The sequence below is a fragment of the Podarcis muralis genome, chromosome Z, assembly GCF_964188315.1.
Source record: "Podarcis muralis chromosome Z, rPodMur119.hap1.1, whole genome shotgun sequence".
NCBI lineage: Eukaryota > Metazoa > Chordata > Lepidosauria > Squamata > Lacertidae > Podarcis > Podarcis muralis.
The window spans coordinates 26,376,091-26,388,808 of record NC_135673.1 but is presented as its reverse complement, the minus strand read 5'-3'; the positions used below and the strand labels follow the sequence as shown (position 1 = coordinate 26,388,808).

Here is a 12,718-nt window from a genome sequence, read left to right as displayed (position 1 = left end):
TCTTATAGCTTTATTGTCCCATTTCGTACAGTGATAGATTGCTTTCATTCATTTCTTTTCTTCAGTTATTATTCCCTCACATTATGGACAGAATCCCATTCCAGTATCTTTCTGAACAGAGGCCTCTCAATATGCCTACATATCCTTTTAACTTCTGTCTTACAGTATTTTTTCCTCTGCATATGCAACAGTTCTACAGTGTTCATGCTGAATACATTTTACATTATTATGGACTCCTTCAAAACAGGTAAGTGAACTGAATTAGTTTTCTAATGTGAAACATACAATTATGTCTTGTTACAGCAAGCTTCATTTGTTTTCTCTGAATGTTCAAATTCCAGGCATCAAAAGAAAGATGTGTTCTCAGGACTCTTTCTTTTTGATAGATATACTCTAAGCCTGGTTAATGCCCCTACAAAGTGCTATAGGTAAAGTGAATCAAAGGGGGGGGGGGGGAGTACATTGAAATCCTACATCTTCCCTACATAACCTGCTCTGAATATTAGGAGTGTTTGTTGTTAACCTTTTTGAAGTGGAACTTTATTCACTTACCGTATTTTTCGCCCTATAGGACGCATTTTTTCCCCTCCAAAAATGTGTGTGTGTCCTATGGGGCGAATGCAGGCTTTCGCTGAAGCTTGGAGAGCGAGAGGGGTCGGTGTGCACCGACCCCTCTCGCTCTCCAGGCTTCAGGAAGCTCTCCGCAAGCTGTGGGAGCCCGGCGCGACGGCGCGACGGGCTCCCTAGGCTTGCAGATAGCAGCCTGTTCTGGGGGCTGGGGTCGGGGGAAGCTCAGGCTTCCCCCGCCCCAGCCCCACACCTGGGGGGGAAATAATTTTTTTTAAATTTATTTTCCCCCCAAAAAACTAGGTGCACCCTATGGGCCGGTGCGCCCTATGGGGCGAAAAATATGGTAACAGTACAATGCAAACACATTTATACTTATCAGTACAGCAGAAAGGTACCTTTTGTTTTCCTCTATAATCTTCACCTTCAAAATTGTACAAACTCATTTCTGTGTCCATAGTGAAGTTTCGGAGAGAGCTCTCACCCATTTTTTGCAAACGCTCATTCATTTCAGCTGTCTAAAGCAGGCCACCAAAAATAAAATGAAGTTAATCTTTAGAAAACCCTTTTTTCATCAATAAAACATAAAAACTGATTTGATAAGATACTCGAATAGCTAAATCAGACAGACTTGATTCTTTTTTCTTAATTCAAAGCAGATGATTTTTATAGAGACAGAAGATGAGCAACAATGAAAGTAATGGTAACATACAGAACCATCCAAATCCTCTCACCTTTTTTTCACCTCTTTCTAAAATAGTGGTAATATCTTCATCAGTCAGTTCACTGTCCTTGGAAGCAAATACATGTGTTGCTCCATGTCGGATCATCTGTAGCATTTCATCTTTTGCCAGTTTATTAGACTGCTGATCAATAAGTCTCCCTGACACAGGAAACAAAGTCACAGTTTTAATGCAAAACATCTCAGCTTTTTCATACCAGAGTTATAAAGGGACTCCAGTTAGAACCTGTAGTAAGGCAGAGGGGTAAGAATGAATCCTAATACATGATTTACAACCCAAAAATGCATAAGTTTTAAAAATAATTTCTATAGGTGTAGGTAATGAGCTAAAGTAAGCATCACATTAAACTAATGCCATTTTATAGATTCATCAAACTAACTCTTGAACATTTTTTCTTACTACAGAGATGGAGAATTTTTTGGCTCCATGGGTCAGAAACTTATAAGGATTAGCCTAACAGGCCAAATTTGACCAGTGGGTGTGGATGCTTACCTGACAAAATCTCTTGTGCGGCTTTGCAACATTCCTCCTACAAGCCTGGCCAATTTGAGGTTTAAAAGGGAAACATGGGGAGATTTACAAAGGCTTTAAAACAGCCCCTACACTCCCATTTCAGCCTCTTGAAACAGAAGTGTCCTGTTTGAGGCACTTCTTCTTTAAGCAAGTGAATGGGCAGCGGCAGCAGGGCAGGTGCTCGCCTACCTCACTGCTGTCACTGCCCATCCACTGACTTTTGAAGCACAAGCTGCTTCAAACAGGGCTTTTGCAATGTACTTTAATCCTTGTTCATCAGATGATAGGAATAGGCATGCAGCCAATGCAGGATTAAATCCTTTCCTCCCACCCCAGTTACACCAGCTGATGGGGGTGGTGCAGTCTGGGGAAGATGGCTTCATGAGCCAAACTGGACTCTGTGGCAAGCCAAGACTGGTCCATGGGCCAAAGGTTTGCCACCTCTGCCTCGCTGTCACTGCTAAGGAACATAACATATTTGGAAAGCATAGCCTACTTGTTTGGCATTGAGGGGCACATCAGAAATGTAAGATAGAAGGATGCTGAGCTTCAGCTGTATTACATTAACATAACTTAGATATTTTTATGACCACAGTGGCCATTCAACTAACATTTGTGGACAAAAGCATTTATTGTGCAATATTCTGGTTCATATGTGAAAAATATGAGACAGGCTTTGAAAATCTTTAGGACTTCAAAATCAGAAGAGATGTTGAGCAAAGAAAATAGTCTTCTTTTACAACCATTTTTTGTTTCCAATCCCAATTATTTCACACAGTATTTTTAGAACATCCCCCTGGAATCCTTAAGTGCCTAGAGCATCCAAAAGCTGACATTCTAACAAAGATGTTGCAGACTGCAGAAAAATCCCTTGAGCTTATGTATGGCTTATGAGTTTTATGTTGCCCACCCAGCATTTATATATTTTATTTCTTTTTTAAAAAAACTTCATAACAAATGGGATGCCTGACCTACATAATGTTTCATAGTCACAAAGTTTCAACTACTTCAATAGAGCTTTCACCAGCTGAAAGCTAAGTTCTAATCTGCTTTACAAAATTAATCTTTGCTAACATTAAGTCAATGTTTAGACCATAAAAGGCCTGTTGGTTTTGAGGGTCTTCTGTGTGAATGAGTAGAGAGTGGTCAATAATTATCTATGCTGAAATATCCTTGCTACAAAAGAGCCTGGTTTTATCTTAAATAATTGCTTTTTGTTTGTATAACAACTCACTCATCTCTCCAAAATAATTGTGTGTGGGATGACAACTGGCACTGTGACTCTTTTTTATGACACGAAACAGAGGTGATCAGATAGCGGCTTGCCCAGCAAAAAAATTTAAAAGCTGGGTTTCCTAGGTGAATTGCAAAACACTCTACTAGAATATCTATCTAACTATCTATTCCTTTTCATGACAAACATTTGCCGCCCCAGGCACATGATGACCGCGGCCGGTGCAGGGAGGGCCTCCAGAATGGACACAGGAGACGGGTATTGAGTTGAATTATGCCACAACTTTATTGATTACAGGAAAGGAGTAGGTTTGGCTCTGGCAATGGGCATGTATCCAGCAACAGGCAGCCTCAGTGGGGTCGACCTTGTGCTGCTAAGTCGCCCCCAACATGGATTGGGTGCCATGACACTGCACAGGCCGCCATTGGGAGAGTTGAATTGGCCCATTTCTCTCCCTCTGGACTCCCAGACAGTCACTCCTCTTGGGCCCCTCTAACAGGGTTCCCTTGAAACAAAGAACTCACCCAATGCCTTATCCACCAAAGTTGTGACGGATGCTATGAGGTAGGCAAAAACCTGGAAGCTGGCCAATTCGTTTGTAGGAGAAAATTCCTCCCTATCCCCGAATATGGCAACCGCATAAGCCATAGCAAGCTCCATATGTCAACTTGCCCGTTTTCCCCAATGGACAATCCCTTAACAGTCTGAGCGGGTGGGAAAATCCTATGTCGATCTACAAAGAGGGTGGCCTGCACCTGGCCGCTCCCTTAAATAAGCCAGGGGCAGGTTGGGCTCAGCACCCATGCTCTTCCCCTTGACGGGCCTTGCAGGCACTGACCACCCCTACCTGGAGGTCCATTGCAGCTGGAGGGGGGGCACCAGGTGACCATCCCCTCCCCCGCCCATGTAGGAAGGTGACAAGCTCCCTGGACCAGCCGCGGCCGTGCCATGCGGCAAATGCCGCCCACCCGGAGCCCCAGGTGAGCGACTATTTAGCCACTAACAGTTAAATATTATGCAGTACCTTGCTGTATAACTATTGAGTCTAGCCTCAGTTTTATCTCAGCTCTCTCTACAATTCTCTCTTCAACAGTGTTGTCTGTGATAAGTCGGAATACTCGAACTCGCTTCTTTTGACCAATACGATGTGCTCGATCCTAAATCACAAAAATAGCAAATTTAAATAAAAGCATCCTGGCACATCTGTAATTGAAATTCTGACAAAAGAAAAAAACCACACACTGCCCTGTAATTATTAAGGTTAGCACAAATGAAAATATTTTTCATTGTTGTTTATTTTAATTGTTTACCCTATTTTCAGAAGTCCTTCAAAGCTGGCATGTATTAACATAAGCAGCTTGTTATTCTGTTTTCTCTTTTTCTCAATTCATTTTAACGGCGGCAGCTGCACCAAGACTTGAATTGGGGCAAGCCATTTGCAATATTTTTTTCTTTAACAGAATGAGATACCACCTTTAAACTTTTGCTTTTTCAGCAGGTCTTCAGCTTAGCTGAAGCATGGGAAACAGGTAGCCTTCCAAAAGATATTTACTGGGCTGCAACACCCATAGTCCCACATCCTGGCAGAAGCTGATGGGTGCTGATGGCCAACATGTTCCCCATCACTATCTCAGATTGTTAATAGTGTTTTAGTTCTCCCAAATGATTGGCTTCTATGTGCTTCTGTTTTAATATTTAATTATTTATTTGTTATTTTGTTATGATTTTAGAGGAAATACAACAGCCTTAGTACTTAAAAAAAAGCAGAAAAGTGAATATAGATAACCAATTTTTATTTTTATTTTAAAGGATTTCCTAGTCAACAAAGGCCTAGCAACTGCTACATTATCCATATTCAGAAATATTCTGTTAACTGTTCTCTTTCGGGTCTGTGCAATGTGGCTATGCCCAAATGCATCAGTGTGACAATGTGCTGCACTGCACTGGCACTTCTACGTGTACCTATGTTCTTCCTATTAGCATTTGACAGACCCCTATATTGAGATGCAGACTAGTAGCATCACTTTATGCATGTGACATTTGACCCCTTCACCCTTAAACTCCTGAATAAACAGTTATCCTGGTGAATAGACAGCTAATCCCTTTTTCACACTAGTCAACTAGTCTAATTATTTTTTTGTAACTGAAGTCTAGAATCATTAAGGACATGGACTCAGTCTCTTTAAGGCCTCCCTTACCACTGGGCAAAACTATAGTCTGCTTCCAGTAAAGGGTCAGCTTTTACCAATCTCACTCCCATAAATATGTGAAGAATCACCCAGTTTTTAGTCACCTTGGAAACATCCAAGCAGGTGACCAAAGATGCTCTTACACTCTCAGAATCTCTTTCCTGCAAGGAATTTTGCACAAGCTCTGAAAACCAAGACTCTACTCCAGCAGGTAAAATGCAGCAAGCTAAGCTAGACTGATTTTGATTTGATTTTAAATGTGTTTCCCTTCCCCTACTTTTTCTTCCTTTCCCCTTTCCATACACTGACAGCTGACTTCAAAGTGATTTTACTGAATTTCTCACTAAAATTGTCCCTGTGTTCTAGACTACATGGTTATCTAACTACCTTTGTATTCTAAGGAGAGTTCACAAGGCTCTGAAAATATTTGGTGTCCTCTGGCCTTTGGAAAAGTGACAGTAAAGTGCCCATTTATTTTTCTCTAGAGATGGACTGAAGGGAGGGTCCTTGTGTATGATTTGGTATTATTTGGTATTATGAAAGATAGGCCCAGGTGCTCCCCCTTCCTCTTATATTCATCCACACCTGTTTTTTATTACACATGAAGCAAGCCAAAGCCAGCTTCCTAGGCTCTTGGCTCTCTGAAAGATTGCTCCAAGCCTGCCTCTCAGCTCCACAGGCACAGCCTATCAGTTCTAACTATCCTGTTGTTACTACAGTAGAAGCTCTGGCTTTGCATGAGACATTCCAAGAGTACTCACCATTGCTTGTAGATCGACTTGTGGGTTCCAGTCAGAGTCGTAGAGGATAACAACATCAGCTGTTGCTAAATTAATCCCCAGGCCTCCAGCTCTTGTACTCAGCATAAAAATAAACTTTCTGCTGTTGGGAGCATTAAAGGTGTCTATTGCTTCCTATAAAGGGAAAACAATTTAAAATTGCAGGGATTTCATGAAAATAACTTGTTTACGGGGTATTAAAATTGCATAAGTTGCTTATTTTCCCTGGAAAAGCTGTTGGGCTAAATATGGACAAAGTAAGATCACCGTGAATCAAAATAATTTCCTTCAACTTCACTAGTACCACAAGGCCCCCTGAACCAATGAATCACAGATAACCTTCTAGATGCTTATTCCTCACAGGTACTGTGTAAATGCATCTTTCACTTGACTGTTTAAACACAAATTAGAAGACTGAATGATATGAAAGAAACTCAAAGGACCATTTAATAACCCTAGATCAATCCCTGTTTATAAGGCATGCCATAAAAGAAATCCTTATTTAGCAAGATAGCACTCAGGGAAGCTTAAATGCCAACAGAGAAATGACTAGCCACCTTATAAGAGCAACTGGACAGCTACTGTCAAGGCTCCAACATGCCTCCAGGATAGAATGGAATGAAAATCCAATGAGCTACATAAATCCTTCTCACCTCTCTCTCTTCGTGCGGTGTTTGCCCATCTAATCGACAATACTCATAGCCCCGCCACATACAATAATCTTCCAGTATATCCAGCAGACGGGTCATTTGGCTAAAAATGAGAACTCTGGAACCTGAGAGACAAATAAGTTATAAGACTACAATTCATCACACTGCTGAACTTACACTTATATGAAATAAAAGTATGTTCTCTGTCCCGTACACTGTCTCTCCATTTTACTCTATCCTTTCTTCTACAGCTTCTGGTACTGCTCCTTCCCCTCTATAACTTTCTCTCAGTTCGTAAGTCCCTTCCTCATACTAAAAACTGGCTTTCCCCATTCCAATCTGATGTCTTCTGCTTCACTGGTATCTCCCTAGTCTCAGGAATTCCACCCCAAAGGTCTACAGCAGTAACAACTGGCCTTCTCAATTTTGGATCCTGATAATTCTCAACCCACTACTTTTCGTCCATTTAAAATACCACTTTGTACACATCTATTTGGCTAAGGTGTGGAACCCTGGGTAGGTGCAATATGTGCCTCTGCAGAACACAGACATATTGCACATCACCTTGGGCTGCCCTGCTGAAGGCCAGGTCTTCTACAAGAGGAATGGCAGGGTTTGTTCCCAATACATTACTTTAAGGTCCCCATTTTTAGGCACTGTATTCTTTGCCATATGAATAGATGGATGAATTAAAAGGGATAAATTCATAGACCCACCTGCAGTGGGAACTAAATCTGCACTATTCCCCAGTTGACCCCAGGTTTTTTCCCATCTAGGTTGCATCCAGAAATGCATCCCATTTGCCCCTTTTCATTCAGTGGGATCCACCAGAGAACCTTAAAATTTCTTTCCCTCATAGTTTCACCCGGGGGTCTGTTTTCTTGGTCATGCCACAATGACTAAATACATTTCTAAATAAACAGTGACTCATAACAAGCCCTTCTTACCCTGCTCTTTGAGTTTTGATAGTAATTTATCCAGAGCAACCATTTTGCCACTGTTGGTCACAAGATGAGTATCAGTGGTATAGGGTGGGCCAGGCTCGGCACCATCAAAGAGGTATGGGTGATTACAGCACTTCCGCAGCTGCATCAGAATGTTCAACAGCCGCATCTTATCCATTTTTCCAGCCGAATTTAAGATATCAATATCTTTCATTAGGATCTTGGTGTACCTAAAAGGTTATTGGACAATTTAAAAACAACTCTTTGTCCTTGGACGTATGAAAGCATACAAATATGAAGGCATCTAAATCCCAATGCTTTACACATTTACACAGTGGCAACTGGCATTTATTTAAATGTGGTTTGTGTCTCTAATATTATTTTATTTTTCTGCAAAATATGATTCTAACAAAGATTCATTAGCACTAGCTGCACACACATCAGATTTGACAGTGGTTGGGGACAGGGAGGCCACTCCAAGCACAGACTAGGAGAAAGATAGGAAACAATGGGACAAGTTTCTGCACTTTCTGAAGCCCCCAGCTGAGTTTATCCTGAAGTGCTACCATGGGCCAAGCATGGGCAGGAAGCCCTGCTACACGACCATAGTGAAACACAAATACCCATGTCCAGCTTAGCTCAAACACAACATCCTGCCCCAAAGCTACTGAATCTGGATATTAAAGTGGTAGCCAAGAGATACGCTGCCTCCTTCATCACACACCCACAAGCTAATTCCTGGCTTACAGGGAGGGACTGCATCTCTGACACCATTCCACTCTTTCTCTGTATACGAATTTCCTTAGCTCCATGTTGGAACTGAGGAAAAATTGTTTTTATACCTAAGGTTCACACCATGTAGAATGGCCTTGCTTCATCTCATCCTGAAACCAAGTTTCTGTCTTCTGTTTCTCTGAGGTGACAGCTCACAGTATAAAACACAGACAGAACATAGGGAATTGGTTTTATTTTTCATCTACATAGATACCTGTATGGATTATAATACTTAGCATGTATATAGTACATTTCAAGTGTACAAAGTGCTTCACATACATTGTCTCAGTAATATTTATTATAGTACTGTAACGTAGGTCAGTACTATTATTTCTCTATTACAGACTAAGGTGCGGGGTTGGGACTGAGATGTGGTAGCTTGCCCAAGGCAATTTAATGAATGTGTAGCTTAAATCATATGTAGGTTTGAAGCGGGTCTTTACTGTTAATATGTTATTGTTACTATGTTAGGCCAGTATAATAGACTGATTTTAAATTAAATTTTACAAAAGAATCTTACCATTCCCTCTGCATTTTGCTGAGTCCTAGATAAATTTTTACTTCTTTTTTAGGAGGCAAGCTCTTCTCCACCTCAGCTTTTATACGCCGTAACAAAAATGGCTTCAAAACCTAAAAATCAACACATCAACACATTTTACACATTGCTACAAGTCAGCATTTCAAGTATTTGTTTTGCCAATGTCCTAGACTTCTTATACTGCTCTTATGGTGCCTTTTCCTAAACCTAATTTTTTGAGGCTACTTGAGGTGGGAGAGCATGCAGAATACATGACCATTTCTCATGGTGTTTCTAGGACAAACAGGAGCAACTAGGACCCCCTTATACAGAATGTATCTCCTAAAGACCTTGGTATCACAAATTGTGAAAGGAAAGTTTCAAGATGCGCCTCATTCTAAATACATTTACTGAGTGTATAGTATAAATAACTGGATGCTTTGCTTCTATTGGGAAAAGACACAAAGGCACACATAAATAGTTATGTTAATAAGTAGTAAACAAATGACTGCCTCACCAGAATTCCACAAATTCTGTCTTATATCACATCACAATCTACACAACACATAGCCTTCATTTCTCAGAAATGTACATTAAGATGTTACACTAAGAATCATATACTATTCGTACAATACAATGGAAATAAATTTAATTTATTTCAGAAAGCAGAATTGCCATACTTACCGCGTGAAGTCTCTCTACAAGTTTTTGATCACCAAGGCAATTTTTAGTGTCAAACCATGAATCAAAGTCCTGTAAAAATTATGTTGTTGTTACTGGGTTTGTTGTTACTGTGTTTGTACTTTCAAAACTCAAGGGGAAATTTTAGTAAACTAGAAACGAAGCTGTCCACTGGAAACACTGTGTCAAGTTCTTCCCTTCTTTAACATCTAGTAAAGCATACCTATGCCCTGACATTATTATATTTCTGCCACAGATGTGCATCACTAGCAGGGGGGCGTACGTGAACAGGCACAAGCAAATGTTGTTACAAATTGTGAAAAGCATCCCTGTGTCTCATATAATGTGCAGATCCACTTAAAATGTGGCCCAAAGTGGCTGAACCAACTTCTCAAAGCAGTTCCACCTACCCCTCCCTTCAAATGCTCGTGTAGAATACACTGACTAAAAGCTAAGTCAATAGGAAACAATGCAGTTCGGATACACCAATACTATAAACTAATACTTGCATCTGAAAGATGCAATGACGATTTAGTCCCTCTCCTCCTGTAAAATGTCCTCTACCCACAGTGACCATTTCAGTTGCTCATTATGCAACTTCATTATGTAACAGTACAGTCATACCCATGTTACGTCCGCTTCATGTTACATTCTTTCAAGTTATGCCCCACGGCGACCTGGAAGTACTGGAAAGGGTTACTTCAGGGTTTCACCGCTCGCGCATGCGCAGAAACGCAAAATGTCACGTGCATGCACAGAAGCAGCAAATTACAACCTGCCTGTGCGCAGATGCGCCACTGCGAGTTGCACTCTTTTCATGTTGCGAATGGGCCTCCGGAACGGATTGTGTTCGCAACCAGAGGTACCACTGTATTAAGAATCTGCTACATAATTTTTATCCTAACTTCCCTCTCTATTCATTTACCTTCTCTTAAGAATGTAAACCATTACAGTGGTGCCTCGCAAGATGAATGCCTCGCAAGACGAAAAACTCGCTAGACGAAAGGGTTTTCCGTTTTTTGAGTCGTTCCGCAAGACGAATTTCCCTATGGGCTTGCTTCGCAAGACGAAACGTCTTGCGAGTTCTTGCGAGTTTGTTTTCTTTTTCTTAAAGCCGCTAAGCCGCTAATAGCCGCTAAGCCGCTAATAGCCGTGCTTCGCAAGACGAAAAAACCGCAAGACGAAGAGACTCGCGGAACGGATTAATTTTGTCTTGCGAGGCACCACTGTATAATATGATAAAAAGATAAATTATTGGCAAAAGTTAGGTTACCATATAAAGTGTGCAAAACCAAAAAATAGGACTTTAACATAATGTACAATCTCACCTCTGCAGAATTGAAGACATCAGGCAAAAGGAAATTGAGCAATGCCCATAGTTCATGAAGATTATTCTGTAAGGGAGTTCCTGTTAATAGCAACCGATTTGTTGTCTTGAACTCTCGAACAATTTCAGAGAGCTAGGAAATTTTTTAGAAGAGCACTTGTTACTACTACATTACTACCATACTCCAGGATACATTTTTTACAAATGAAAGTACATACAAAGTATTTCAAAATGAAGCTCCAAACTCCCATAACCTAAGATAATAATTACAAGCATTATTAATAGTTCAGATGTAACAGTTAGTGTTTTAAATTCTTCATTTTTTCCCTGCCTGCCATTCTGAAAGGAATTATTTTTTAACTTCCTATTTTTTTACTTCCTATTGCTTCCTATTTTCTCAAAGTGTACAAAAAGTTATCCTTCCATTCAAGAGTTACCAGATTTTTCCACTATCCTAGTATTCTGTAGTATTTCTCTAGGTATCTACAGAAATAAAGCTTAGGCTCACCTTAGATTTTTCATTCTTGATTCGATGGGCTTCATCAATCACCAGATACCTCCAGTTGAATTTTTTGAAAACAGACTTCTCTTTAATTACCATTTCATAGGAGGTAACACACACATCCCACTCTCCAGGCATCATAACATCGCGGATAAAAGCAGCCTAATGAAAAATGAACATGGTAAACACTTCTAGATAGGTAAGCTGAATAGGGCCACCTAACTCATTTGGAAGCTGCTCCTGCAGCCATATACTAGTTATAAGGGGAAAGCATTTCACAAAAATGAAGAAGAAATGGAAGGTGGGGAGGAAATCAAGTTCCATAAAGGCTCATACGATGACTCACCCCCCAGTAAATAAATAAAAATCAATGATGACAAATATATATTTAAAAATAAAGGAGGGGAGGGATAAGTGAATGCCTCTTCTCAGATGAACCTTGGTGTGACATATGCATCTTAAAATGAAGTATGTCATTCATTAATACATACAAAACTTTTATATCCCGCCCCTTCTCCAAACGGAGTCTGAGGGGGCTAGCAAGAATAAACAACACAGCCATACAAAATTTGATAAAAAGTTAAAAAACAAAATCTTAGTAACAACAACAAATCTTAGTAAAACAATAAGAACATTAGTGATGTATGGTTTAACCTGTAAACTGCTGTGCACAATTATGATGCTATACAAATGCAATGGCAGAAAGGCATTACACTCCCAACTTGAAAAGCAAGTCACTTCTTTATATAGTGCTCACTTACCCTGGCATCCTTGTCTCCAATGAGACAAACGGCACGTAGAGATGGAACCCAGCGTTTAAATTCATTCATCCAGTTGTGCAAAGTCGATTTGGGGACCAGAACCATGTGTGGGCCAGGAATGTTTCGGTAATGTTTCAGATAGCCCAGCAATGCAATTGTTTGCAGAGTCTTTCCTAGACCCTACAATAGTATTAAAAATTATTTAAAGTTATGCATCATTGTTAGCAGCACTGAACTGATTTCCATTTATAATAATGAGCAGAAAAGTTTACGAACATGGTACAATTTATGGAATAGAAATCTGCCATAATTTCAATATATTGCAATATGCAAATTACAACTCTGTTTTGAGTTTGTTTTGAGATAATAAAACTACAGCTTCTCATAAGCATTCCTCTGCAATATGCATGAATTATTACAGAGAATGAATTTTTTAATTACATTTTGCTCTTAGCTATGTTACAACTGAATATTTGAGTCTCAGTCTGTACTACTGCTATGCATTATGCATCTTTTCTTTGAATTACACACAATTGT

At 40.1% G+C, this 12,718-nt stretch overlaps 1 protein-coding gene across 2 annotated transcripts in view; it reads right to left on the bottom strand.

Annotated features, from left to right (window-relative positions):
• Nucleotides 1–12,718, bottom strand: part of SMARCA1 (SNF2 related chromatin remodeling ATPase 1) — a 55,036-nt gene that overhangs the window by 29,460 nt on the left and 12,858 nt on the right. For both annotated transcript variants that reach the window (XM_028714667.2, XM_028714666.2), the window contains exons 6-16: nucleotides 12,182–12,361; nucleotides 11,427–11,582; nucleotides 10,920–11,051; nucleotides 9,595–9,663; nucleotides 8,914–9,023; nucleotides 7,623–7,849; nucleotides 6,679–6,800; nucleotides 6,008–6,160; nucleotides 4,082–4,214; nucleotides 1,302–1,450; nucleotides 966–1,085 (exon numbers count right to left, since the gene is read on the bottom strand). In XM_028714667.2, coding sequence (XP_028570500.2) covers nucleotides 966–1,085; nucleotides 1,302–1,450; nucleotides 4,082–4,214; nucleotides 6,008–6,160; nucleotides 6,679–6,800; nucleotides 7,623–7,849; nucleotides 8,914–9,023; nucleotides 9,595–9,663; nucleotides 10,920–11,051; nucleotides 11,427–11,582; nucleotides 12,182–12,361 — 1,551 coding nt within the window. The remainder of the gene's footprint in view (nucleotides 1–965; nucleotides 1,086–1,301; nucleotides 1,451–4,081; nucleotides 4,215–6,007; nucleotides 6,161–6,678; nucleotides 6,801–7,622; nucleotides 7,850–8,913; nucleotides 9,024–9,594; nucleotides 9,664–10,919; nucleotides 11,052–11,426; nucleotides 11,583–12,181; nucleotides 12,362–12,718) is intronic.